The sequence below is a fragment of the Malaya genurostris genome, chromosome 1, assembly GCF_030247185.1.
Source record: "Malaya genurostris strain Urasoe2022 chromosome 1, Malgen_1.1, whole genome shotgun sequence".
Taxonomy (NCBI): Eukaryota; Metazoa; Arthropoda; class Insecta; order Diptera; family Culicidae; genus Malaya; species Malaya genurostris.
Window position 1 is genome coordinate 100419406 of NC_080570.1, and position 26551 is coordinate 100445956.

General features: G+C 38.5%; 1 protein-coding gene across 1 annotated transcript; it reads left to right on the forward strand.

The window, feature by feature from the left end:
- Nucleotides 1–2124: 2124 nt before the first annotated feature.
- On the forward strand, nucleotides 2125–26551 carry LOC131425240 (protein cramped). The gene is made up of 6 exons (XM_058586962.1): nucleotides 2125–2296; nucleotides 9299–10846; nucleotides 10910–11707; nucleotides 13347–13454; nucleotides 13528–14208; nucleotides 26052–26551. The coding sequence occupies exons 2-6, from the start codon at nucleotides 9299–9301 to the stop codon at nucleotides 26151–26153; spliced, it is 3237 nt and encodes a 1078-aa protein (XP_058442945.1). The 5' UTR covers nucleotides 2125–2296; the 3' UTR covers nucleotides 26154–26551.

Genomic DNA, 26551 nt, shown 5'->3' on the forward strand with positions numbered 1-26551 from the left:
ATATGAAATTTTCACCTGGAATCTCCGACTACACTGTAATATCAAAAGCAATAATCATAAAGGTTTTGTTTCTGATGCCATTTGATCGGTGTCATACTTTAAAAATATTAGGTTATATAAATCTAATAAATTACATTTACACTTATACTTAAGGTTTTACCGACGACACGACACTCCGATGAAAAATCAGTAGACACTTTGTTAACAATTCACCTTCAGTTACCATAAATTGAGCAACCCCTTGGTTATGATAAAAATAATCTTCTGGAGCAACACTGCTTTGGTTGCTACGAGCTTGTTACCAAGGCTCTTCAAAAGTTCAAATAAACATAAACAACTTAAACAAGTAACGAGAAGAATTTTTCAATTTTCATTCAAATTCAACCGACTGCTTCCTCTATTGCGGAAGATGATTCAAATTCCACAGGGATCCTCATCCAGTCGGATAACTCAACAAATTAGCAGTTTCGATCCAATCGGTGACTATAGCGTCAGTGATATTCCATTAACGGACCTTTCGGGGACGTGCTTCACATCCATTGGATACGAAACGAGGTCTATTGTATGGTGTATTCGCATATCGTTTGCTGCACATTTCTCAAAGAAGAAAAACAGAATCTGGTACTTCAATTACCCGAAGGTAAAAGCTTCAAACCTCAACATTATTCAAACGTATAATTTCTTTTTAAAGCTTTCTAGGCAACTGCAGATGAAATCTCTGATTTTAAAGTAATCCAAATTATCTGGTTTGCGTAATTTTTTCGCAAAATAAGCTTTAAAGAATCAATTAAAAAGATGGCAAAATTAAATGCTGATTGTTACTCTACAAGAATTTCCGCATATCAGTTCGAAATGGATATTCGCCTAATACCGATTTTTCATATGAGAATGAAATACGAGAGCTTTTCTCTTGACAACATGATATCACATTTAAATAATATTGGATGAAGATTAATGATATAAATTAAGATATTGAATTAAAATACTATTATTACTGTTAATATTATAAATGTTTCATACAAAATTGTTTATGATAAAACCAACAAATATGTGCAGTAATTGAGATATGGACACAAACTCCTTAACAATAAATTTTCTGGAACGGTTCTTTAATAAACGGAAGATGATTATCAGACATACAATAACTATCTGTAAATTATTTTTCATGCAATATATTTTTTTAATACATATATTCACTCTGATTTCTGATTCGATCACAATACTGGCTCGGGGTGAATGTATGTATTAGAAGAATTCCACATTTCATGAAACATTAAGAGCAGATCGATATTTACACAATCTTCTCATTTTATTAGTTTACATACAGATAAAACCGTGTTTTTTTTTCTCACAAATTGTATTATAAAAATTTATACGAAATTTATTTGTTTTTATTACCGAAACCGGTAGCCACGGTGAAGGTAACTGTTATTCTAGAGTGCCTATAACCAGAGTGACGACTTCTCATCCGTGATGTTGGCAACAATTCAAAACATTCCATTAGCTTTACATTGAATTGACAGGTCATTTGCTCGTTTGGAACTGGTAGCTGCCATTCCAAACGAACAGCTGTCGTCACTCTGATTATAGTCACTCTATGTTATTCGAAAACAACAGTTTAGTCTTGGTTGCCAGTTACATATATTTTTCGAACGACTTCATTTTGACATTACGAGTTACTGAGGGGTAGTTAAATTTGTAATACAGTTTTAATAGACGAGTGGCAAGTCGTGTCGTCGGTTTTACCAAACACAATGCGATAGTCTCACATCAAAAGGACGTAACTGCAAATGGGAGCCTCCTTTTTTCACTTTCTCCTTTGGTAATTACGGAGCCATTACTGCAATTTCTTGGAAGTTTCCAATATAAATCGAAAGCTTGTGGTTTTAACTTTAAAGTTCTGCGAAGAGTAAGGCCGTACGGGTAGTTGTTTTTTGCACTGATGAGTTTCAGTTCAATGGACGTTGACACTGGCTTCAAAGGAAAACAATATAAGCGTGTATTTCGTAGTTCATTCGTAACGCGGGTTATTATCTGTCAGTCGTTTTTACATGATGAACAACAACATGAAAAGAAACATCAATACATCACGGTGAAGTTAGTGTTCATCAATTTCATATTTAATTGTACTTGGTATGTTGTACGAGAAAGGTGTACCGTAGCGAAAGTTTCGTTGTAAGTGCGATTTTTTATCTGAATGATTGTTCGGAATTACAGAGATATTTAATAGAAGTGACCGGTACCGAATTGAAGATTGAATTAAAGCTTGTGACTAGCTAATGTCATGAAATTTTAGGTAAGTCAAGTTCTGAAAAGATTTTGAGCTTTCAGTGAAATGAAAAAGAAAAATGTAAAAGGAAGTCACCGCCATTTTTGTGAAAATTTAGGTCGTAAATTTCTTCCAACTCAATTATCTTCGTTCTGTAGTAATGATAAAACCTAGTGATTAGTGTGAATAATATTGTTAGTTTCACCTTATTGTTTTTATCTGTAAAATTGTTTTGGATTGTAATTGAAATAATCCCGGAAAATTCCCATACAACAAACCAGCTTCGCTGTATGTAAATTGTAACTCCTTACAATGTATGTAAATTATTAAGAGTTGTGTATGTAAATGGAATCAAATAATTTATTGATGCTTAACAATTTGGACTATGATTGAACATAGTCACTATAAATCAGAAAATAATATCGCAAAACGTCACAGCCATTCCACAAGTGCGATATATACTGCTCCCATCGCGAGGTCAGCTATTTTAGTAACTAAATTTGATCAATTATATAAATGCTTATTCGCTTAGTTTACTATCAATAAATTATGTGTATAGTCAATTCTACCATATAGTTAGACTAATTTGAATCGAAGTTTCGAATATTGCCCGGGAAACAATTTACTACATTTGCCACGACGGCCATTTTTGTACTTTCTCAATTGTAAATTTTTAGCAGAAATGCAACGTAATAACTTTTGAGAAAAGAAATATTTTATGATTCTAATGAAATTACCTGTTTTATTTTCAACTATACATAAGTGGTACTTTATTATTGCATCGTAAGATTCAAAGAAACTTCACGCGAACAAATTTTGGAATGGAATTAAAGTGTGTCTTTAAAATGTTGGGTAGATGGTAAGTACTGTTATTATAAAGCAAAGAGCCTTGGTATTACTTTTCTTTTATGAAATGAGACCTTCTTGTTCAACAGACTTCGAAACCGGTTCTTAATCGTACACAATAATTGCTTGTCTGGTACTACGACCCTATTGTCACTAAGAATCATTCCTGGTTGACACTTGAACATACGACAACTGGCTTGTGATACTAGCGCCCAATGCATCTAATTATTTATGTGCAACCAATTAACAGACACAATTTGATCCTAATGATTATTCCTATTCCTAATTCCTATAATATTCATAAAATTTGCACGTATTCTGCTTCGTGTCAGATTAAAAATGTTACCCAAGGTATCAACCCATAATATTTGAAACATATACGATCTCTGCAAAGTGATAATAGCACTGTTGCGGAGCACTGGATTGCACATTAATATTAACTTCATTGAGCAAACGGAACAGTCAATCCTATTGTTGAAGATATATGCTATTGTTAAAGTGCATGATGATTCGATTATCGATTCGTAACGATAATAATAAAAATAATAATAATAATAATAATAATAATAGTAATAATAATTCGATTCGATTAGTAACGCGCGATTTTTAAAACTCGGTCGTTGGTGAGGACCGTTTCATGGCAATCGGCAAAGAGCAAATCGAATCTGAGTTGTATCGACTTGATTCTTTGAGCAAGATTTCACCAGAAAGAATTCGAAATGAAATAGCCTTTTTTATTCGTGATCGTAATGGTCAAGCACTTGTCGAGATTTACTATCATACGTATCCCTTTACATCTCTCTGCAAAGATTACCAATTATCGCTAAAGAAAGTCTGCGTTATCTGAGTTGCGGATAATGGAGTAGATCTTGACATCATCTGCAAACGATAAGCGAGGACCTCCCAGAGAAAAATTGACATCGTTGAAGTATAATAAAAATATTAACGGTCCGAGATGGCTTCCCTGCGGTGTTCCGGATGATACTCGGAACTCTTCGTGATCGCTAGTTTTAAATGCTACACGACGATTCCTTAGGTATGAATGTAGCTGATCGAACTGACCCCAAGTTTGTCCAGTTTAGTAACCGTGATACCGTGGATGGTTGGCTCAAATCTTGCATATGCATTCTTTATGATCAAAAGAGACAGATTTCATTATAAGCCATTTAAACTCTGGAATTACTTTTGAGAAGGGACTAAGCAAGAAGCCCATGAACATTTCAAAAACTTATATTTAAGAAACGGTGGTTCCAATTGATGCAGAAGATACCAATCTACAATGTTTTAGGTAATTATAAGGACTGTAAAAAAAAATTTAGCACCGTAAACAATTTTTATTTGTTTTTTTTTAATAACGCCTAATATTCAAATACCTCAAATAGTATTTTCGATTTTTTGATATGTTGTAGATGAAGTCCAAAACAAAATACTGTCTAATTTTTAGAATAGAAAAATAGTATTTGAAAGTTACATATTTTCAAAATAATGTAAATTTATAAAATCATGATTTTTTCTTCAATACTTCTCAACAAAATTTTATGAAAGAACACCAAACTTCCAATAGAAAAGACGTAAATAAAAAATGTTACTCTCGAGATACAGCTGTTTGGAAAGTTTCGAGAAATTTTTATTTTCGTAATGATTTTCGGATGGTTATTTGAGTTTATTAAAAAAAAGCTTTTTCACTCGAAAGAATTTTATTTTTAGTTCTTATACAATGCTCGAAAGTCGCATTTATTAAAGCTTTCTCATAGTTTAATAATATTTGTACAATTTTTATACTGATTTTAGCCACTAAAATCACTATGATTTTTTTTTCATATTTCTGCTTCATTCGCCTGCTTCATATTAAGAATTGATTCACATTCCTTGGAAATTAAAATAATATTCAAAAAATCAGCTAAAAACACTTTTGATATGTTCACTACTCTGCTCCTAATTTCATCTTAAAGGATTTTTATTCATCCTATCGTTGGCCCTTTATTCATCCTATTAATTAGCAAAGACGACAAATCAAAACAAAACATTGCACTATTACATTCTCAGGTTTAAAATGACAGAATTCTTCTTGAAAAAGGCCTAATGTCAACTACAAGACAACACACGGTTAAAACCAGTTGTTCATTTCGACGTTTACAATTTTTTTGGATCTTTTTCGTTACCTTTCGTTATAAATTTAAAATTTTACTGTAAATGCACCTTGGTAACCTTAAAAAAAGAAAAATGAATTGTTACTATTTAGGCCAGGGGTTCCCAAACTATTTTGGGTCATAGCCCCTTTTACTAACAAATTCCTTCGAAAATTCGATTTTTTGCTTTTTTAATATTGATGTAAAATACTTACCAATTGCTGCGAATGGTCAAATAAACACAACTTTTTTGCGTAAATATTTCAAATAACAACTTATATCAAACAATAGGGGGTCGATTTCTAGACCTCGTTGACCCCCATAGACAGTTTTCGTTTACGTCGACCTAAAAACATACTTATTGATGATAATTTGAAGAAGAAAAACTTGGCAACTTTGCGAAACCAAATGAGATGAAAACAAACTTCAAACAAGTGAACTGAGTGGAAAACTTTCATCTCTTATTTTCAAAGACTTTTATTGCTTTTTGGGTAACTTTTGAAGTTTTTAATCGTTAGTTAAACAAGTAGCAAGTGAACATTACTAATTATGAAATCATCCAACATTCAATAGTAGTGTAATTGTGCGGAATAATTATAATGATTTGAGACGAATCGATTAGTAGATATTCAGAAACATGACGAACTGTAAATCTTGAGTCGAAAACGTGTTCTAATTGAAAAGTGAGTTTGTTTTAAATGAAAAAAGCGGGTGGGTAATGTCAGAGACATAACTGGATTTCGTGAATACGAAAACAACTGACATGTTCCTTAACACTTCCGAATATCAATTAGTTGATCAATTGTGTGAATTATGCAAGCATTCCCCTTTTTCACATTTTTCGCAAAAACAAAGAAAAAAGCTTCACTTGATCTCGATTACTATGACGATTACTACACAGCGAAAAGTGCACAAATCTAACCAAACTGTTCTAGATTTGCACTAAACTGAGGATATTTACCTTCGATTTGCGAACAACAAATCCTAATAGTTCTTTAGAAAACTTTTAGAGCCATTATAACGACTGCTTTTGTGTGATGCTCTCCACCGTTGTCCTCTTTTCGTTGTTTTTTCACCAATGCAAACGACTGGCAACTGTGACGTAATCGCTCTTGTCGGAAGCGTAACTAGCTTTGTAAACGACACACAATACATCTGCTCGCAGTGGCGATAGAATCAAAACTGATACAATTTTTGTTAAGAGGTTTCTTTTTACGCGATTTCGTCTGTAGCTTTTTCAATAATGGGCGTTCATAACGGCTATAAAAATAGCAGCATATAAAATTTTAATTTCGATTATTTCATTTCGGATTTGCATTTCATTGAAAGAAACTATCAGAAAAGCTGTACGGGATTCATTCCCGCCTTTCAGAAGGACCAAATTGTGGAACTCACTACGATATTAAACACTGTTCGGAACATTTTTCTCAAACGATTTGTTGTACAGCAGCAGATATTTTGTTCTCTTCCTCAGAACGCGTTCTGATTGGCTGGTGTTGACATGGGTCAAATGATACAGGTTTTTCAATAGTGTACTATTGAAATACTTTAATGCTTTTGCTATACGCTTAAACTTAAAAAAAACTTAAAAACTATAACTGTGCCTGTCTCTGAGATCGTAGATAGAATTAGAACTAGCACGAGGTAACCTCAGAAATATCGGTTGGTATCGAAGACTGAGTTGATGAATGTCAAAATTCAGTTTTTATAACAGATCTGGACAATCAATTCGTGATAATATTAAATCAGAAACAAAGACTTCTTTTGAGACATTACGGCGAACGGATAGCAGGTCAAGATCCATTAGCTTACAACGGTACTGGTGGCTGGGAGGGTTATGCGGGTCGTTCCAAGAAAGACGACGAAGTGCAAAGCAAACGAAGTTGCGTTGGATAGATTTAATACGCTGGATGCTGTTTTGATAGTACGGTGCCCAAACAACAGCATCGTACTCGAGAGTAGATCGGATATCAGTGCTTAGTTACGCGAAATTCGAATCCAAGAATTTTAGAAGTTTTTGAGATTATGTATTCCATGTGTTCCTTGAAACTTAGTTTACAATCCAAGAAAAAGCCTAGATCTTTGACTACGGACTCCCGTTTAATAACTGTTTGTGCGGTAGTATAGTCGGATATAATTGTTGAGCGTTTAAGAGAGAAAGAGATAACGACACATTTGGTTGCGTTCAATACCATCGTATTCATATCACATCACATAGTAAATTTATCCAACTCTTTCTGCAAGAATAGTTTAAAATCGTCGGCAAATGATAGTTTTAGGCACTTCAGCGAAAAATTTAGATCGTTCAAATAAAATAAAAATATGAATGGTCCGAGATGATTGCCTTGAGGTACACTGGTGCTCACTCGGAAAGGTGTGGTACCGATTTTTACTGCCATGTCAGGATTTGTTAGGTAAGACTGAATCCAGGCCAAGCCTCTCTAATTTAGCAACGGTTAATTGATTCATTTTGTCAAAAGCAGCTGAGAAATCCGTCAAGACCTGGAGTCGCACTTGTAATGACTGGATGATAAATGACGTGCAAGACACAAGGTATGAAGATGTAGATCGTTTAGGCATAAAACCGTGCTGAGTTGATGATATGTAGTTAGAGGAGCTATGAGTGATGAAGTCAAGACGATTATTTAGAATAACTTAGAAACTGCACACAGCGCAGCTATTCCTCTGTAGTTGGATATTTGTCGCTTATCACCTTTTTTAAACACAGGAAATATAAATGATTTTTCCATGGATCGGGGAATACTCCGGTACGTAGAAAGATATTGAACATTATTGATAATGGTACGAGGAGACTCTCGGAGCAGTTTTTGAGCACTAGGGAAACTATACCACCACATCCGGCACTTGATGATGATTTTAATTAAGCGCATGTAGATTTTATGCGATCTCAAAAGAAAGTTAAAAAGCAAAGCATGGCCTTGGTGTTACATTCCTTTTGTGGAATTTGACCTGACCTTGATTCTACTGACACTAAGAATCCTTTCAGGTCGGAACTCGAACATATGATAACTTGCTTGTAAGACCCGCGCTTCATGTATTGAATCGCCAACCCGGGACGACAGAAAGTACTTGCAACTTTTGTCTACACGATAAGTATACTGATTTATCGTAAAGACAGAAGTGGAAAGATGGTAATGATGGTTCTCCTAGTGGACCCGAGTCCCTGCTAGGAATTCCATTTGACTATGACCTTCAAACTACAAAGTTTTGAGTTAAAATCTAAAGTTTTCGTACAATTTTATGGGTTTTGAATTTGTAATACTCTTTCTCTACCTGTACTCTCAGAACCGGAAATCAGATTCCGATAAAACTTACAAAGGAACATACGAAACCGCAAGACTTTTCATTTGAGTCTAAGTTTGTGAAAATCGGTTCAGTCGTCTCTGAGAAATTTATGTGGGATTCATTTTTGAGTTTTTCATTTCTTCCACTGTTTTCAGAACTGAAAACCTGTACAGCCGAAATTCGTTTGGATAATTATGAACAATCAAGACCTACAAATTGGAATAGTTTTGAGACCAGTTTTAAAGATGTAACTTATATGCCGGCTTGAAGTTTGTGATTCTCATCACTCTGTGATTGCGAAATCAAAAATGGGATCCACATAAAACTGAACAGTTTCATTTGAGTTTAGGTTTTTGGTAATGGTAATGTAATGTGGTAATTTTCCGTCTATACTGAGAAATCGACGAGAGTTTCTTTTCAAAGCTTTTGAACAATTAGTTCCAGTGCCTATGGAGCCAGAAACCGAGGGCCGGTATTACTGAAGTAGGTTTGTGAGGTCATTAACTAGCTATGTACTAGCTAGTAGCTTTAAAATGAGTCTAAGAGTGTTGAAATCTGTTTTCATTAACTAGCTGATTGTTATGTTTTCAAAAGTTTGTTTGACGGATGCTTTTTATTCAATACTATATTAATCTTTACTGTCTCGAAGAATTTGTTGAGTGAATTAGAGTTTTTACCATTTGTTGCTTAATTTTAATTTCCAATCCCGTATACATTTTCTAAACATTTAACCCTCTTTCTCACACAGATGGATTCAAATCATAGTAGTGTCGCAAACGCTGACAGCAGCAATGTTAACAACCATAAGAACGACTCCAAGACCATTGATCCAGGAGGAGGTTTTCAGAAAGAAGACACCAACCAAGCGACAACGATTGGTGTAGTTACATCGGACAGTCATGTTGTAATAACAAGCACACTCCCTAAAGTAGCAGCAACGGTGAGCGCCTCTGCGAATGTCAAGCCTTTATCTCACAAACTCAACGATATAAATCTGCAACAAATCCCAACTGAAGAGTTGCTCGGATCTGTTACTACATTTTATCCCAGCGGGGATGCAGAATGTGGCCATGCGTTGCGAACCAGTGCCAGAGTTATACATAAAATGCGAATGGATTCTATCCGCGGTAGTACTCCTCCACCTCAAGATCGCAAAGATGGCACAGGCAGTGCCGGTGGTGGTAAAGCTGGTTCTGCCGGGGGAGCCGGGGGTCAGTCCAAGACGCCGAATCAACAGAAACAAGCCCGAATGGTTTGGAGTAACCAGGACAAGAATCTCTTTTTTGAGGCTCTCAACGAATGCGGAAAGGATTTCGAAGGAATTATGAACTATCTAAACACGAAGAAACGAAGGAAAGATCTAAACAGTGAACAAGCTTTTAAGGTGAAAGATGTCCGTCATTTGTATTACCAGTTCAATCAGAAGGTTTCCAAGTATTTACACTTCTCCGATGAAGTTAAGAAGGAAGCCCAGGAATTGTATGGGCTGATCAACTACGGAGAAATGAGGAAGAAGGTTCCCTTTCAAAACAAAAAATATTTTCACAAACTGAAGGACTTGGTGTACAAGGGTTGGACAACAATCCGTGAAAAAGGTAAAAACATTCGCATCAAAACTCCGTCATGCCGAGCTTTGCGAAAGCTTAATCAATTGGAGGAGTGGCAAGAGGAAATCAAGTTGCCGCCTAGGGTGGATGTAATTCTGAAGCCTGCCACAGTTGGTGCCTGGGGACGGGTTCAGTCACTGGCTCAAAATCCCCGTGTTAGAATATCTGTCACTCTGCAGAAACGCTTGTCAACCTTGTTGCAACTACTACAACATAAATGGCGACACCAAGTCATTCGTGTAACAGAGAGAATCTCAGGTTTAAAAGCCAATTGTGCGAATATAACCTCGAAAGTTTCACGTCAGAAAACACAGCATGAGTTAGAACTATGCACTAAGATGACTGAAGAAACAGGGCACGGTGAAAGTCAAAAAATATTGTGCTTCACTCCTTCGAAAGAAGCTGTGATTCATCGACCAATGATCAATCTGACAGAATTTCTAAGCAGCTATAGTATTTGTTTGAATTCGTACGAACAAAGAATTGGAGCCAAAGTTCGCGGTGAGGTGCTTTGCTCGGAAAAGCTGCACAGTTTCAAAGAGCGAATGGGTGCAAACTCGAAACGTCAACGACACGATAGTGGTTCCGAGAAACACAGTCCGGATGGCAAAAAAGTTAAACATGAACCGCCGAAAGAGATTAAAGAAGAGAAAGTAAATGATAACCAAGCAGTGGCAAGTTTTGTAGAGGTAGTTTGTATATTAAACATAATTTTTAACCATATTCCCTAAAGCGATGTTTGTTTTTCGTAGGTTTTTAAATCTCCCAATGCGTCTAACGAATCCATCGACTTGAATCTAGAAACTAGTGACGGCGAAGGTCTACCGTTGACTAAACCGTGCGTCGTTTTGATGAATGCAACTCTAGTGAATACATCCTCAGATGATCCCGATTTGAAAAGTCCTGAGTCGAATGATTCGATAAAATTTCCTGGTTTAAGTAAATTGAAGTATGAATCAGATGCGGTTGGATCATCTACTGGTGGTGAAAACTCGAATGATGGGACTATATCAGAAAATGAACAACTGAAAACTTCTAAGACAGATGAGGTAGTTGAACCCCCTGTAAATGAAGACATTATTAAAACGACTGTCAAGCGGAAGGAGTCAAAGGAAAGATGTAAACGAAAAGATTCAAAAGCTGGTGTGAGTGGTTTGAGCAGTTTACAATTTAGGCCACTCATCTCCGAAGAAACAATTCAGAAAATCAGAGAAGGGTGGACAGCGCAGAGTGTTGGAGACTTGACAGTCGGGGATTTGTATATCATGTTTGGCGAAGAGAATAAGCTATTTCTGGAATACTGTTGGGTAACTCCGAAGGAAAACAGAGCTCTTGGGTCGGAAGGATCTCTTCCGGTAGACGATACTGTCCAAGAAGAATCATGCAACAAAGTAAATGGAAACGTAAAAGATAATACGGTGAAATCCGTAAGTTTCGAGGATATTAGTTTAAGCCAACGACTGAAGCAACTGCTACAAATTGCCAACTTAAACGAAAAGACTGGCAAACGAAGATGTCCTTGTGGACATGTTTGTGACAGGAGATTAAAGGTGAGTATGACAAACGATTCCGTGGTGCACAAATCGATAGTCCCATGACAAAAGGGATTAGCTGTAAATGAATGTTCTCTCTTTCTCTTTCGAATATATTGGAGTCTATAAAAGTTGTCAAAATTTCCAATGTTAATCGTAACCTTGTGGTTTTGGCTTGCAAGCTCAATCAAGAGTTATGAGTCAAATATAATTTTAATTCGGTAATTCGTAAAAGAAAATGTAAACATATAGAAACTGTTGTTACGTCCTTTTGTCTCATGACGATCATATTGTATCATGATTTATCAGTTTCAAATAAATTTCAATCGATTTTTTTATATTTAGTTCGAATTGTTGGGTTTGAAACACTGTTTCTAATTTCCAAATAGTTTGCTTCGAATCCATTCATTATTGTTTTTTTAATTTTTTGAAATAACAGTACCGTAGCATTTTACGAAAGATTTTGATTACGCAATGGTTGATCCCCGTCTTGGCTGTTCAATGCATAGGGCGTTGGTCTTACAAACTACTTGTGTGTTCGACCTGGAAGAATTTTTACTGTCAGTAGGATCGTAGTACTAGCCATGCAATGATTCTGTGCTCTTAGAATTGGCTTGCAAAGTCTGCTGTAAAAAGAAGGGAAAATTTCACAAAATGAATATTCTGACGTACTGACAAGATGCCAAATCAGACCAAAATAGCGAAGGAGCGACATGAATGGTGACTGCCTAGGAATGGTAACAATACCTTCTTTAGACATTCTCCACGGTATATTTCCTTGTTTACCATTCTGGTAGTGATGAAGCTTTGGCTTGCTCGACCATAGCTGCTTATTAGCCTCTCTTTTGCGTCCTTCTGGTGGCTCCTGAGATTGGTTTTTGTATCACTCCTATCCTCCCTGGTTGTTGCATGTATGACTATGCAAGATCCCATGTTTAAAAAGTCGCAAAAAAATTTCTTTGGAAACGCTGGAATGGGAAGTTCTTCCTCGACCGCCATATTCAACGAACATTACTCAACTCGATTATTATTTTTTCGTATCTATGGCGCAGGGCTTTTCAGAGTAGTACTTCGAAAACTACCTTGGACCGATTCATTGATCGAGTCTACCAGAAAGATGGTAAAAACTAGTGCATAATGATGAACAATACACTGAAGTCTTTTTATGCGAATTTACGTACCGCATAAAAAAACCGCATAACTCTGAAAATTCGCATAAAAAACCGAATAACTCTAAAACTTCGCATAAAAAAAACCGCATAACTCTGAAACTTCGCATAAAAAAACCGCATAACTTTGAAAATTCGCATAAAAAAGTCGCGTAAAAAACCGCATAAAAAAGACCTCAGTGTACTTTGAACAACGGTATTGTAAAAATAATAAATCACGAAATAAAAAAGAAACAACGAATTAATTCCAACAACTGATAAGCAGACAACTATTTAAAACACCTATCGAAAGTAATTGTTAAAATTTTTTTATGAGTATATAATATTAGTACATTTGTTTGGAGTTAAAGATAGTTTTACTCTTTCGGAATAAATTATAAGAAAAAAATTATATGGATCTATCTTTGCTGGATACGAGTCACTCTAAGACGTTCTCAGCATTTTTTCAGCAATGTGAAAATTTTAGATTTTTTATGTTTTTTTTACAGATCGCTGATCCTTTACCCAGTGCTTCCAGTTTGAACGATAATTTTTTGTTCAAACATCCAATGGTTCCAATGCGCAGCAACCATGTTGCCTCTTTGGCCAACTGTAACGTGAGTGGATTGATCTATTTTACCACTGTTCTAACGGATATAACAGAATATATCATTAATGATTTTGTTACAGATGCTGCCGCCTCAGCATATGCGTTACAAGCAATCCCGTTGGTGGCGGATGCGAGTAAATCGCCAACAGGTTCTGGCACAGCGGGTAATGTTAGCACCAAACGGGTTACACAGTTCGGCAACGGGTAGAAACAATAATAACAACTACGCAGGCATAGCTAAACCGGTACCTGAGCCGACCACATCATTTGTTTCTTCCACTCAAAATCACCAAGTGGCCAGCAGTAGCAGCAGTAGCAGTAATGAGAGTAAACTTGCTACTGCCAGCAGTATTCAAAGTCGTCCGGAAAGTGATGACGATCAGTTGACGAAACTCCTGGAAGATAAGATTAGCAGTTTCAGCAGTTCTATCCTAACACCCACCTCCACCGTTTCCGAGAACAAATTTGTGCTTGACACTACCGACGACAGCCTTAGTCTTTTCGATGTTTCGCTTCCGTCTACCTCTTCAACATTGATTGCAGAATTGATGAGTGGATCTGAAGCATCTGGCAATGAACATTTTGATAGTGGCGAAGGTACTAGCAGTACATCTCTTTCTGCTACACGCATTCTCAGGGAATCACCAATAGATGGACGACTTATCGAAACGGATATTAATGACATCTCACTAAGTAGCTTCCTTGGACATTTGGATGCTGTCTATGAGAGTGAGGCGGTTACTAGGAAAAGGGATTCCGATGTAAGTTCCATACACATATATAATGAAATCAATACTCAGAATTCAGTATATCCGATTCTCTCTAATTAATTTATTATTGACGTAGGGCTACTTCTTTGTTTTCTATATAGGTCTGCAAAAACAGAATTCGTACAATAAAACCGCTAGTCTGTACGATTGAATACTACAGTGCGACCAATTTTAAACAGATTTTTGATGATTTGTTTTAGTCTTGTTGGATGGGTTTCCATATAGATAGGACTATAATAACATTTTCGCGGTTTTCATAACATAGTTGCATTCGCATGTCCAGGGTTGTTACGGTCGCGCGTATTTCACGGTTTTCGCGAATTTCGCGCTTTTCGTGGATTTAGCGCGGTTTCTGCTAAGATTTTGATGCTATGGCGCGGATTTCGCGCGAATTTCAAAAAACATCATTTTACATTTGTGAATCATTTGTTCGAATAAAAAAGTTCTTTGCAAATTTTTGAAGCTTGTGAGTTTTATGAAACCCTAAAAAACTAAAGATGAGCGAACGTTTCAGCAATTGGTCGAGCTGGCCGAATTGGTAAATTTTCACCTTGATAAACCCAAAATTTACTAGAAGGCGGTTCTAGAAAATGTTCAGTGGACAAAATTTAGGTTTTGTTGCTCTTCGATCTCGAGTGATACAAATTGCTATTTCAACTTACAAACACTTTTCGATATATGTGATTGCGTTTTCCCATTGCAATGCAGAAATCGAAAGATTTTCGCACTCAAGGATACTGATGTCTGGTGGAAGATATCGTCTCAGTGAAAACACATTCAATAATGCAAAGAACGTAATAAATGAAATGCTATTTTTCAATAATATGGTCACACATTTTGAGTATGATAAAAATCGCAGTCTGTATTCATATTTGTAATATTTCACAAACTGTTCTCGAACGCGCATCGTTTGTTAAGGACCTGGGTGTTCTGAAATCAAAATTAAATTTTAAAGAGCACATAGAGCTTACTATGTTCTGAACCTCTAAGCTTCATTATTCGCGTTACTAAAAAAATCTCTGATGTACATTTATTTATTTATTTATTTATTTATTTATTTAGGTATAATCAACAGACACAATATGGTCCTAATGATAATTTCTAGTAATATATAAAAAATTTCCAAGTATCCTACTGCGTGATAGATTGAAGTCAAATCCTGATGAAACGCGGTTGAATGATCTCTGCAAGCCAATAATAGCATTGTTAGCACCGTAGTTAGTTCGTCGTAAAGGAAGTCGAAGAAATGCACTGTTGCGAAGAGCCCGGGGTCGGACGTTGATATTAATTTCGCGGAGCAAACCAGGGCAGTCAATCCTAACGGTCAGAACATCTGCTATCAATAAAGCACGTGCAACATCTCGACGAACTTGTAGTGTATCGAGACCGATTAATAACCCTCGACTTACGTAGCTTGGTAGTTGGTGAGGATTGTTCCAAGGTAAGCGCCGTAGGGCGAAGCGAATGAATCTGCGTTGTATCGATTCGATTCTATGAGCTCCGTTTATGTAGTGAGGGTTCCAAACGACAGAACAGTACTCCAAGGATGAACGAACAAGCGAGCAAAACAGAGATTTTAAACAGTGCACGTCTGTAAAATGTTTAGCCATCCTCATTACAAATCCTAGGTTGCGAGAAGCTTTGGACACGATATAGCTAATGTGTTGCTTGAATGTCAGTTGCTCATCGAGAAAGACACCAAGGTCTTTAACACACGTCGTTCTGACTATCGGCGATCCTTCCAGAAAGTAATCAAAATGAAATGGCTCTTTCTTCTTCGAAAACGTAATGGTCGAGCATTTGTCAGGATTCAATTTCATACGGTTTACTTTACACCACTCGGCGAAGCTCAACAACTGTCGTTGAAGAAAACCTGCATCTTCTGGGCTTCGAATGTAATAGTAGATCTTAACGTCATCGGCAAACGATAGACGAGGGCCCTCTAGAGTAAAGTTGACGTCGTTGAAGTACAGTAAAAATATTAAAGGCCCGAGATGACTACCCTGCGGAATTCCGGACGAAGCGATAAACTCATTGGAAACGTGATCGCCGATTTTCACTGCTAAACGACGATCTACAAGATATGACTGCAGCCACCGAAGGATGTTAGAGCCGAATCCAAGTTGAATACGAATCAAAACTACAGTCCACATTTCTTTCAGTTACATTTTATTGTTCCCACCTTGTTTGATACATTTTGTTTTCGGAGCAGCTGAGAAACAGGATAGAAAATAAAGTACAGTCATGAAATTAAAACGAAAAGGACGCGTGTGTTTTTTCTCGTCTATTTCCACCCAAAAGAAGATGTCCAAACCGGTGCAAAGACATTTTAGAAACATTTTTTGGTCCTTCGAACCGGATGTGGACATAGTGATGGTTTTGGACGAGTGCACTTGCGAAAAACTGTGAAAAATATGTGATGAAACATCGAACAAACTGTTCGAAAAAATGACGATCGGACGAACCGTTCGAAACACAAAATGAACAATGTAACACGAGAACATTTATGAAAAAAAGATGTAATGAGTGACGAAAGTGTCAGTAACAGTGAACAACAAGATTATACTACACCGTTGCAAAGGACCAGTGTTCTTACTCGAAGAAATTTACTGGAAGCGTTGACGGGATCTGGAGTACAGGTATCGAAACAGGAATTTTCTATCGCACAGCAGAAAAACGAGCAGAAAGCAAAAATGGAGCAACAAAAATTGGATAAATTGCTAGATACCTTAACGGATCGCCGTGATCTAATAATGGAAAAGATGATGAGAATACAAGCATCCCTTGCACAAGAAACCGTTCACAGCATTTATTACCTTAATCTGCAACAGGAAACGATCCGACGGTGCTATGATGATTACGAAAAGGTTCATTCCGAGATTTGTGGTCTTGTCCCGAAGGACATGAAAGATGATCTGCGTGTCGAATATTTGAATTTCGAGCGACTGCATGAAAAAGTATATGTGAAAGTCCAGACTTTGATCGCAGGTGTTCATCGAATGGAACTAGCACCTACTATGCAGAATGTTGGTGAATCAAATGTATCTCGACCGCAAGCAGTTAACGCAGTTCCACATCTACAAGTACCTTTACCCACTTTCGACGGGAAGTTGGAAAACTGGTACTCGTTCAAATGTATGTTCCAGACGATTATGAATCGGTATCCCAGTGAATCACCAGCAATCAAACTCTACCATCTTAAAAACTCTCTGATTGGTAGTGCGGCAGGAAAAATCGACCAAGACGTGATCAATAACAACAACTACGAGTCGGCCTGGAAAATGCTAGAGGACGCTTACGAGGATGAACGTCTGATAATCGACACCCACATTGATGCGCTGTTGGATCTGCCGAAGGTGACGAAGGAAAATGGAGATGAATTGCGGAAACTGGTCGAAGTTTGTACGAAACATGTCGATGCGTTGAAAAATCGAGATTTCCCTGTAGAAGGTTTGTCAGAAATGATTCTGGTAAACATTGTCAGTAAGCATCTCGATCGAGAGTCGAGAAAATTGTGGGAATCGTCACTCAACCGAGAAGAATTACCGTCTTTCGGTGATCTGATGGAATTTGTGAGAGAGCGAAGCCGTGTTCTTCAGAAATTAAGCAGTCACAGTCAGCCGCAACAATCGCAGCTTACTGTAAAATCGAAACAACAGAAAGTTTTCGTACAAACAACGAAGGAACCATGCAGCTACTGTTCCGGTACGCACTTTATTTACAAATGCTCGGATTTCAAGAAGTTACCAGTAACAGAACGATTCGGGATAATCAAGCAAAAGGGTCTGTGCTTCAATTGTCTTCGACAAGGTCATCGCACAATTGATTGTAAAACGGAAAAGGTGTGCCAGAGTTGTAGTAAACGCCACCACAGTCTTCTACACCAGGTTCGCGAGCGTCCGGATACTTCTGTGAAGCGAAGTGACAGTAGTCACTCATCGAGTTCTGCTGATCCTGTTCCAGCCGAAAATATGTCCAATTCCGAACAACGCACGGTAAGCTGCTGTACACAAACAACGACGAAGCACATCTTCCTGTCTACGGCGATGGTGCTTGTCTCTGGTTCCGGTAATGTTGTGACAACTTGTCGAGCATTGCTGGATTGCTGTTCGGAGTCCAATGTTATCACCGAGAAGTTAGCAGCGAAGCTGAAAATAATACCGATGGAGTTGGATCCACCGATAGTGATATGTGGTCTAAACAACATGAAAACGACGACGAATAAGTTGATACAAACGAAAGTTTCATCTCGTGATGGAAATTTCAATACAATGCTGGATTTTTTGGTAACCCCTGCTATTACCGAGCTACCTACAGGAAAGTTCGAGACGCAGCTGTGGCCTCTGCCGCCTGCAATAGAACTAGCTGATCCGACGTTCAATGTGCCAGCCGAATCGACATGATTATCGGTGCTGAAGTTTTCTATGACGTTCTCAAAAAAGGACGAAGGAAGCTTGGAGTAAATTTACCTATGTTAGCAGAAACAGTTTTCGGATGGGTTGTGAGCGGACCTGTCAAAACAAGTAAGCAGATTGGTCAGAAACGTATTTGCCAAATGAACATCACTCATGAAGATGTAAATCGAACTCTCTCCCGATTTTGGGAACTTGAAACATGTTACACAACCACTATGATGACCGCAGCAGAGCGTGCTGTGGAAAAACACTTTCATGATACTCACATCCGTGGCAAGGATGGCCGCTATATTGTGAGAATTCCGTTTAATGATCTCAAGGGTCAACTATGTGACTCCTTCGAGAATGCCAGGCGAAGATTTGGGAAGCTGATGGTCAGTTTCGCCAAAAATCCACAACGACGTGGACCGTATGCACAGTTTATGAAAGAATATGAGGCCCTTGGCCATATGAAGAAAGTATGCGACAGTCCGGCACAGTGCTACTTTATACCACATCATGCAATTTACAAGGATTCTAGCTCTACGACAAAGGTTAGAGTCGTGTTCGACGCTTCAGCGGCATCCACATCAGGTGTGTCCCTGAACGATACTCAGTTAGTAGGACCAACGGTACAGAGCGACCTGGTTACGATCATCTTGCGGTTCTGCACTCATCAGATAGTGTTGACCGGCGATATTCCGAAGATGTACCGTCAGGTACAAGTACATGAAGCTGACAGGAAATTTCAGAGAATCTTATGGCTGAACGAGATGAACCAGATGGCAGTTTTTGAGTTAGCGACAGTCACCTACGGCTGTTCAAGTGCTCCTTATCTTGCAACACGAGTACTCATGCAACTTGCATCAGATGAGGCGATGAACTTTCCAATAGCATCACGAGTGGTGAAAGAGGATAGTTATATTGATGACTTCCTGACGGGAGGAAAAACGGCTGCAGAGGTTGTTGATTATTTCACACAACTGAAGCAGATGCTGAGCCTCGGTGGTTTCGGTATTCACAAGATATGTTCTAACAGCAAGGAAGTTTTGAAGAATGTACCACTGAAACTACAGGAAACCAGGATGGATTTCGAGAAATCCAACATCAATGATGCGATCAAGACGTTAGGGCTGATTTGGCACCCCGACGAAGACTACTTCGTTTTCCATGTTCCACCGCTGGAAAGCAGTAATTCGAGACCGACGAAGAGAATAGTTCTTTCCGAAATTGGGCGATTATTCGATCCACTTGGCTTTCTAGGGCCAGTGATTACGTTGGCTAAATTAACGATGCAGGATCTATGGCGATTGCAACTTGACTGGGAGGACGAACTCCCTGAGGATCAGATGGCAATTTGGCTGTCATTTCGTGAACAGTTGGTATCAGTACGCAACATTAAGAAGAAGCGATGTGTCATTCCATGTGACGTCACACGAATCGAGCTACACGGCTTTTGTGACGCGTCGAGGCGCGCCTACGGTGCTTGCCTTTACACCCGAAGTGAATTCAAAGACGGATCGATTAGCGTCCAGCTTGTTTGCAGCAAATCAAGGGTTTCTCCACTGAAACCAGTAACTATACCGAAGCTTGAGCTCTGTGCTGCACTCGTGCTAGCTCAGCTTACCCAGAAGACGATGAAGGCATTAAATGTACACTTCGACAGTGTTTCTCTTTGGTCAGACTCACAAATCGTTCTGAGCTGGCTGAAGAAATCTCCGATGGCATTAAATGAATTTGTTTGCAATCGTGTTGCGAATATTGTTGAGCTTACGCAGAACTATCAATGGTACTATGTGAGATCGCAGAACAATCCAGCTGATGCGTTGTCAAGAGGAGAGTTTCCAGATCAACTACTGCAAAATGAACGTTGGTGGAGAGGGTCGCCAGAGCTGTGGCAACCTGGCATTTCCATAGTGTCTACAATTACGGTACTTAAGGATGAAGAGCTACCAGAAATTAAAGTATCGAAGCAAGTTCTGATATCAACGGAGCGGCAACCGCCGTTCAGTTTTACAAGGCTGAGCAGTTTCAACCGTTTACAACGGGCGTGGGCGTACGTTCGGCGTTTCATTTCCAATGCACGATCAAAGATTAGAAATACTGAACCTCTATCGGCGAACGAGTTAGATGAAGCTGCTCGGACTATTTTCAAGCTAGTCCAGAGACAAGCTTTTCCTGAGTTGCAGAAACAGTTGAAGGCGAAATCGATAAAACGAAATGAATATGCTGGTCTGGCACCATTCCTCGATTCCGAAGATTGTATTCGAGTCGGTGGACGTTTGAAGAATTCATGTATCCCTTACGAAGGAAGGCATCAGATTCTGTTGCCACACAAACATCATGTGACAGATCTGGTTATACGGTATCTACACGAGAGGAATTTCCATGTAGGGCGGAACGCACTCCTGTCTATCGTCAGGCAGCAGCTGTGGCCAGTGAGGGCAACGTCGGCTATCAAACGAGTAGTCGGTCGTTGTTATCGTTGTTTCAAATACAAACCTAAGCCGTTGAATCAGTTTATGGGGGATCTACCTAGTTACCGTGTAACACCCGCTGAAGTTTTTGCTAAAACTGGTATCGACTATGCTGTACCGTTCATGCTCAAGGATAGTGGAAGGAAGCCAAGAGTCTACAAGGCATATGTCGCTGTTTTTATTTGTATGGTTGTCAAGGCCGTACATCTAGAGCTAGTGACCGATCTTCGGGCTGAAACGTTCATTGGTGCGTTGCAGCGTTTTGTCAGTCGCCGCGGTCTTCCAAGTGATGTCTACTCCGACATTCGTAGGTGCTAATCACGAGTTGGCAGCATGGCGAGATCTTTTCACTTCACAGCAGCTCAAGGGCAAACTCAGCGAGTACTGCAGCTCCAATGGTATCACCTGGCACTTCATCCCTCCTAGAAGTCCTCACTTTGGAGGCATCTGGGAGGCTGGGGTGAAAACAATGAAGTATCACCTTAAGCGCGTCGTGGGAGAAACTCGACTAACCTATGAAGAAATGGCAACGTTTTTAGCTGAATGTGAAGCAATTATGAATTCTCGTCCGTTGATTCCATTATCGGACGATCCGAATGATCTGCAGGCGCTAACTCCGTCACACTTTTTGATTATGAGGCCGAGCCAGGCTGTACCCGAACCATCGTATAAAGAGGAGAAGATAGGCCGTCTATCAAGGTGGCAACACGTGCAATTGATGAGGGAACATCTATGGAAGCGGTGGTCTGCAGACTACCTGCACACACTTCAAACGCGGCAGAAGTGGAAAGATGGCGTGGTGGACATCAGAGTAGGAGCTTTGGTGTTGCTTCGTGATGATAATGCACCTCCGCAGCAGTGGAAGTTGGGGCGCATAACATCGACGATTCCTGGCAAGGACGGTATTGTCCGGGTTGTGTCGGTCAAGACGGCGACCGGTGAATACGACAGAGCTGTAACTAAGATATCTCTGCTTCCGGTGATTGAACCTGACGATTCAACGGGGGGAGAATGAATACGAATCAAAACTACAGTCCACATTTCTTTCAGTTACATTTTATTGTTCCCACCTTGTTTGATACATTTTGTTTTCGGAGCAGCAGAGAAACAGGATAGAAAATAAAGTACAGTCATGAAATTAAAACGAAAAGGACGCGTGTGTTTTTTCTCGTCTATTTCCACCCAAAAGAAGATGTCCAAACCGGTGCAAAGACATTTTAGAAACACAAGTCTTTCCAATTTAGCAATTGTTATATTGTGATTTATTATATCAAAGGCAGCAGAGAGATCAGTGTAAATAGCGTCTGTTTGTAAGCCTTTTGACATACCATCAGTCACGTAGCACATGAATGACAATAGGTTCGTGGTTGTGGAGCGCTTGGGCATAAAACCATGTTGAGTGTCAACAATATATTGCTTGCAGTGGTTGAAAATCGGTGCCAGAATAACCTTTTCAAACAGTTTAGGAACTGCACTAAGCGATGTGATGCCACGGTAATTGTTCACGTCTTTTTTGTCACCTTTCTTATACACTGGGAACATAAAAGAAGATTTCCATAAGTTGGGAAAAACTTCTTTAGAGAGTGACATCCGAAATAGTCGACAAAGGGGAGCAATTACACCAGTCGAGCAATTTTTCAATATAACTGCCGGTAAGCCGTCAGGGCCAGAGGAGGTAGACGACTTCATGCAAGCGATTGCCGTCCGAATCGAATCCTCGTCAATATGAATGAGATTCAAAGAATTATTAGATTCTGGAACGTTGAGCGCGGCGAGTGTAACTTGTTGCGGGCTTAAGGTACCTCTTCGCGCCGACGTTTAGCAGATGGACGAGAAACTGGATTCGCTGGCACCGATGACGAAGTAGAAACGATGCGAGACAGGCGAGATATTTGCTGGCTATTTTTTGTTATTTCGGCTTTCAGCTCAGCACATATTGACTCAGTTTTTTCAGCAATAGCTGAGACAGCACACCCAATGGAGGAAACTGTCTCGCTAAACCGAGCAAGTTTTATCAATTTACAACATTCGTCACAAATCCAGAGCAAATTGGGGTTCTCGTCAATTACTTTTAAAAACGGCTTGTTTAGTTTTGCGCACTTCATGTGGACTACATGATTGCAGAAACCCGAACACCCTATGAAATCATCTTCTGATTTAACGGTTTTAGCACACCGATCACAAGCACTAGCCATCGTGCACAAAACTCACAATGCTGACACTGAGGTTCAGATGGCGCTTTGAACGGGAAAAATAGAGTGAGTAGTTGGATTTCTATATAAAACGAAATCTTCGGTAGCCGGCACTATCGCTCCAAACAAATCACATACAGCGACCAAACGGATCGAAAAAACACTTCGAAGTCCTTCGCCTCGACACGACACGAAACACAATCCAGATCTCGTCGAAATCGTGATAACGCAGTGGGAAAAACGCTCAAAAAACTTCGAAATAATCAGAAAAATTACCAGAGCGAACAAACACACAACAATGGCGGTAAGTTGTTTACAAACAACAGGTACATTGCTTGTAAGCTCCGTATTGCGCTTTAGTTCACTCAACTGAAATATGCTGCGGTTATCTGGTCACCTTATTACCAAAACGATATCCAACGCATTAAAGCGATTCAAGGCAAATTTGTCCGATTAGCTCTCCGACGTCTTCGGAGATATTCTTCAAACTTACCGAGTTACAATGACCGCTGCAAACTGATTGGTCTCGATTTATTATTTGTCCATCGAGATATTTGCAAGGCTAGTTTTGTGGTATACCTACTTCAGTCGCAGAACGATTGCTCCGAGTAATTGCAATTGTTACAATGAGGAGGTTTTATGCCTGCTGGAGAGAGAGATTGTTATATTTCATCTCCATCGGGCTTTTCCCTGCTCCCCAAAATAAATAAATTTGTCATTCGATGTCGTAATCTTCGATCCTATTGTTTTCTTCGGATTCCCTATGTTGGAACTTATTATGGATATGGATGGACGAGCACATTGCTAGCAAGTGTCGTATATTTAAAAAATGTTTCAATTCTTTCGACTTTCATTTATCACGTAATGTTATCAAGATATCGTTTCTTATGTTACTGTCTCATTAGATTTAATTTCCATAGAAGCACTAGATTTAAGGAAATGTATCATTTGGATGATTTTAATCTATTAATGCAAAAGATGAGGAGGTTTTATGCCTGCTGGAGAACAAGTTTGACGGATAATAATTCCATTGGTCTTTTCCCTGATCAAAATAAAAGAGCAAAAGATGAGGAGGAAAAGAAAGACATTCAGAATAAAATCTGACAACAGGAGAAGGCTATGTTATAATTGAAATTGAAAGTAAAAAGAGTAAATCAGATCATCCTGATGTGGTCTACCTTAAAATTCTTCTTACCAAGAAGGAAATGCTCGCCAAGCAAGATGTTGCAGCAAAAAAATGTCTTCGCTGAAATCTGTTTAACTTCTTTCAATATCACAATTGTAAGCATTTTTATTTTTTTATTAATTAACTAAGGACATCGAAAAAGCTGTAGAATAAAAATGCAATCATTTTCATGGGATTTCTCGAAGTATGCGGGCTTATTTATTGCGTTCATATGACAAACTTATGAAATTTTTTAAATTATATTTAAGTGAATTTCCAAGTTCTGCGGGAATTATCACCTGCATAAAAATGGTTGTCTAACGCTTCGCTCGAACATCGCGCGTTTCAGTTTTCAGTTTCGCGCGGAATTAGCGCGTTTTAGTTTTTGACTTCCCGCGGATTTCGCGCGTTTTGATTTTGAAATGTTTCGTAACAACCCTGCATGTCATTTTTTCAATCTGTTTTCCGTTTAAAACTAGATTTTTGATGTCAATATACTTACTGTTTAGGAAATATTTCTACGCATCGATTCGAGTATACTATATACTTATTTTAGAAATTAGTGGCCGAAACTTTAATTATTAACGAACAATGTCTAATTTTCACTGTTTCCGCACTATTGCCATGGTTCACTTTGCATTCCGCTTAGCATTGACGCTACTATTTTAACAGTCCCTTCACACAATAAAAATTAGTATTGGGGACGGGTATAGTGTGATGGGTAAGTCAATGCCTTTCACGCAGCCCGCCTGGGTTCGATTCCCAACCCCGCACATAGGGTCAGAAAGTTTTTCTGGCCCGAAGAGGTGAATGACCTTAAGGTTAAAACCTCTATAATCGAAACAAAAAAAAATTAGTATTGAACCGATTGGAACTCTGTGCGGCTCAGTACTGCCGTGGAAAAGGTTGCTATGTACATCAGTAAGTGGATTTTCTTCAGATTTATTTTTTGCGTCATTCACCACGCACGAGAGGCAATCATTTTCATCGGAATTTGACTAATTCTTTGCATTTGAGGAAAATGCTGGATGATCTTGACCAGCATCTGTCATCGCCAACACCAACAAACTAAATGGTCCTTTTCAGTAAATCCAATATTCTCCTCGAATATTTTTTGGAGAGTATTTGTCGCATAGATACAAATAAGCATAATTAAAAGCTTGTATTGCGTAATCGGTAAGATGATGTCTTTCACGCTACCTACATGGATTAGATTTCTAACTTAGGGCTAGAAAGTTTTAGTGACTAGAGAGGCGGATGACCTTAAAGTTATAACTTCTATAATCGAAACTAAAGAAAGTATTTGGGGCACACAAAGAAATGTTGCCTATCCAAAACAAAAATTAACTGTTATTTTGACAATAGTTGTATGGTCCTACGTTAATAGTTCGAAGTTGGGCTGTAGTTTTGTAGTTGATCTTACAAGCGTATTGGTCTTACAAGCCATTTTTCCTATGTTGAATGCTGATATACACTACGAATCAACTGCGAAGTCCGTTGAAGCAGAACGTCAAGGGCATCATGGTTGCTTTTTTTTCTCTTAAATCGGATAACTGAAAACATGTTAAAGTGTGTACTGACTATTTTGTTTGTTTTCCTTTGTTAGATGAACATCAGTATTATTAGTGAATCCAGTGTGGACTACATTGCACGTTTCGAGGATATTGCAGCACAACTCCGCGCCCAGCAAGAACAGGATTCAATTTAGACTGAATCTTATGGATGACGATAACAGGGATTTTTCAATGAATCCATCACACAATACGAAAGCTTTACACGATAAACAAAGTTATATTCATTAGAATCACGTGATCGAAACACCCGTTTGTCTGAAATTATGACGTAATTTATAACATTGCTAAACATTAACATAAATGTTGACTCAACGTTTCGATCTACGTACTGTAGCGTTTTAGCTGACACAAATTTGAGACATATATTATTTTAACATTAAAAGTTATTCAATATCAATATACGCTACTTTGTTATTATGTTGCCTTATGCATAACTTGATTCTTAGTGTTGATTGACTTTTTAATATTATTTATTCTTGTTGCTTTTCTCTGAAAATTAATTTTGCGATCTTTTAAATCAACCAAATCTTAT

Coding starts and splice junctions, on each gene's coding strand:
- LOC131425240 (XM_058586962.1), top strand. CDS start 9,299: ATGGATTCAAATCATAGTAGTGTCGCAAACGCTGACAGCAGCAATGTT. Junction 10,847..10,909: donor CAGTGGCAAGTTTTGTAGAG/GTAGTTTGTATA, acceptor TGTTTTTCGTAG/GTTTTTAAATCTCCCAATGC. Junction 11,708..13,346: donor TTTGTGACAGGAGATTAAAG/GTGAGTATGACA, acceptor TTTTTTTTACAG/ATCGCTGATCCTTTACCCAG.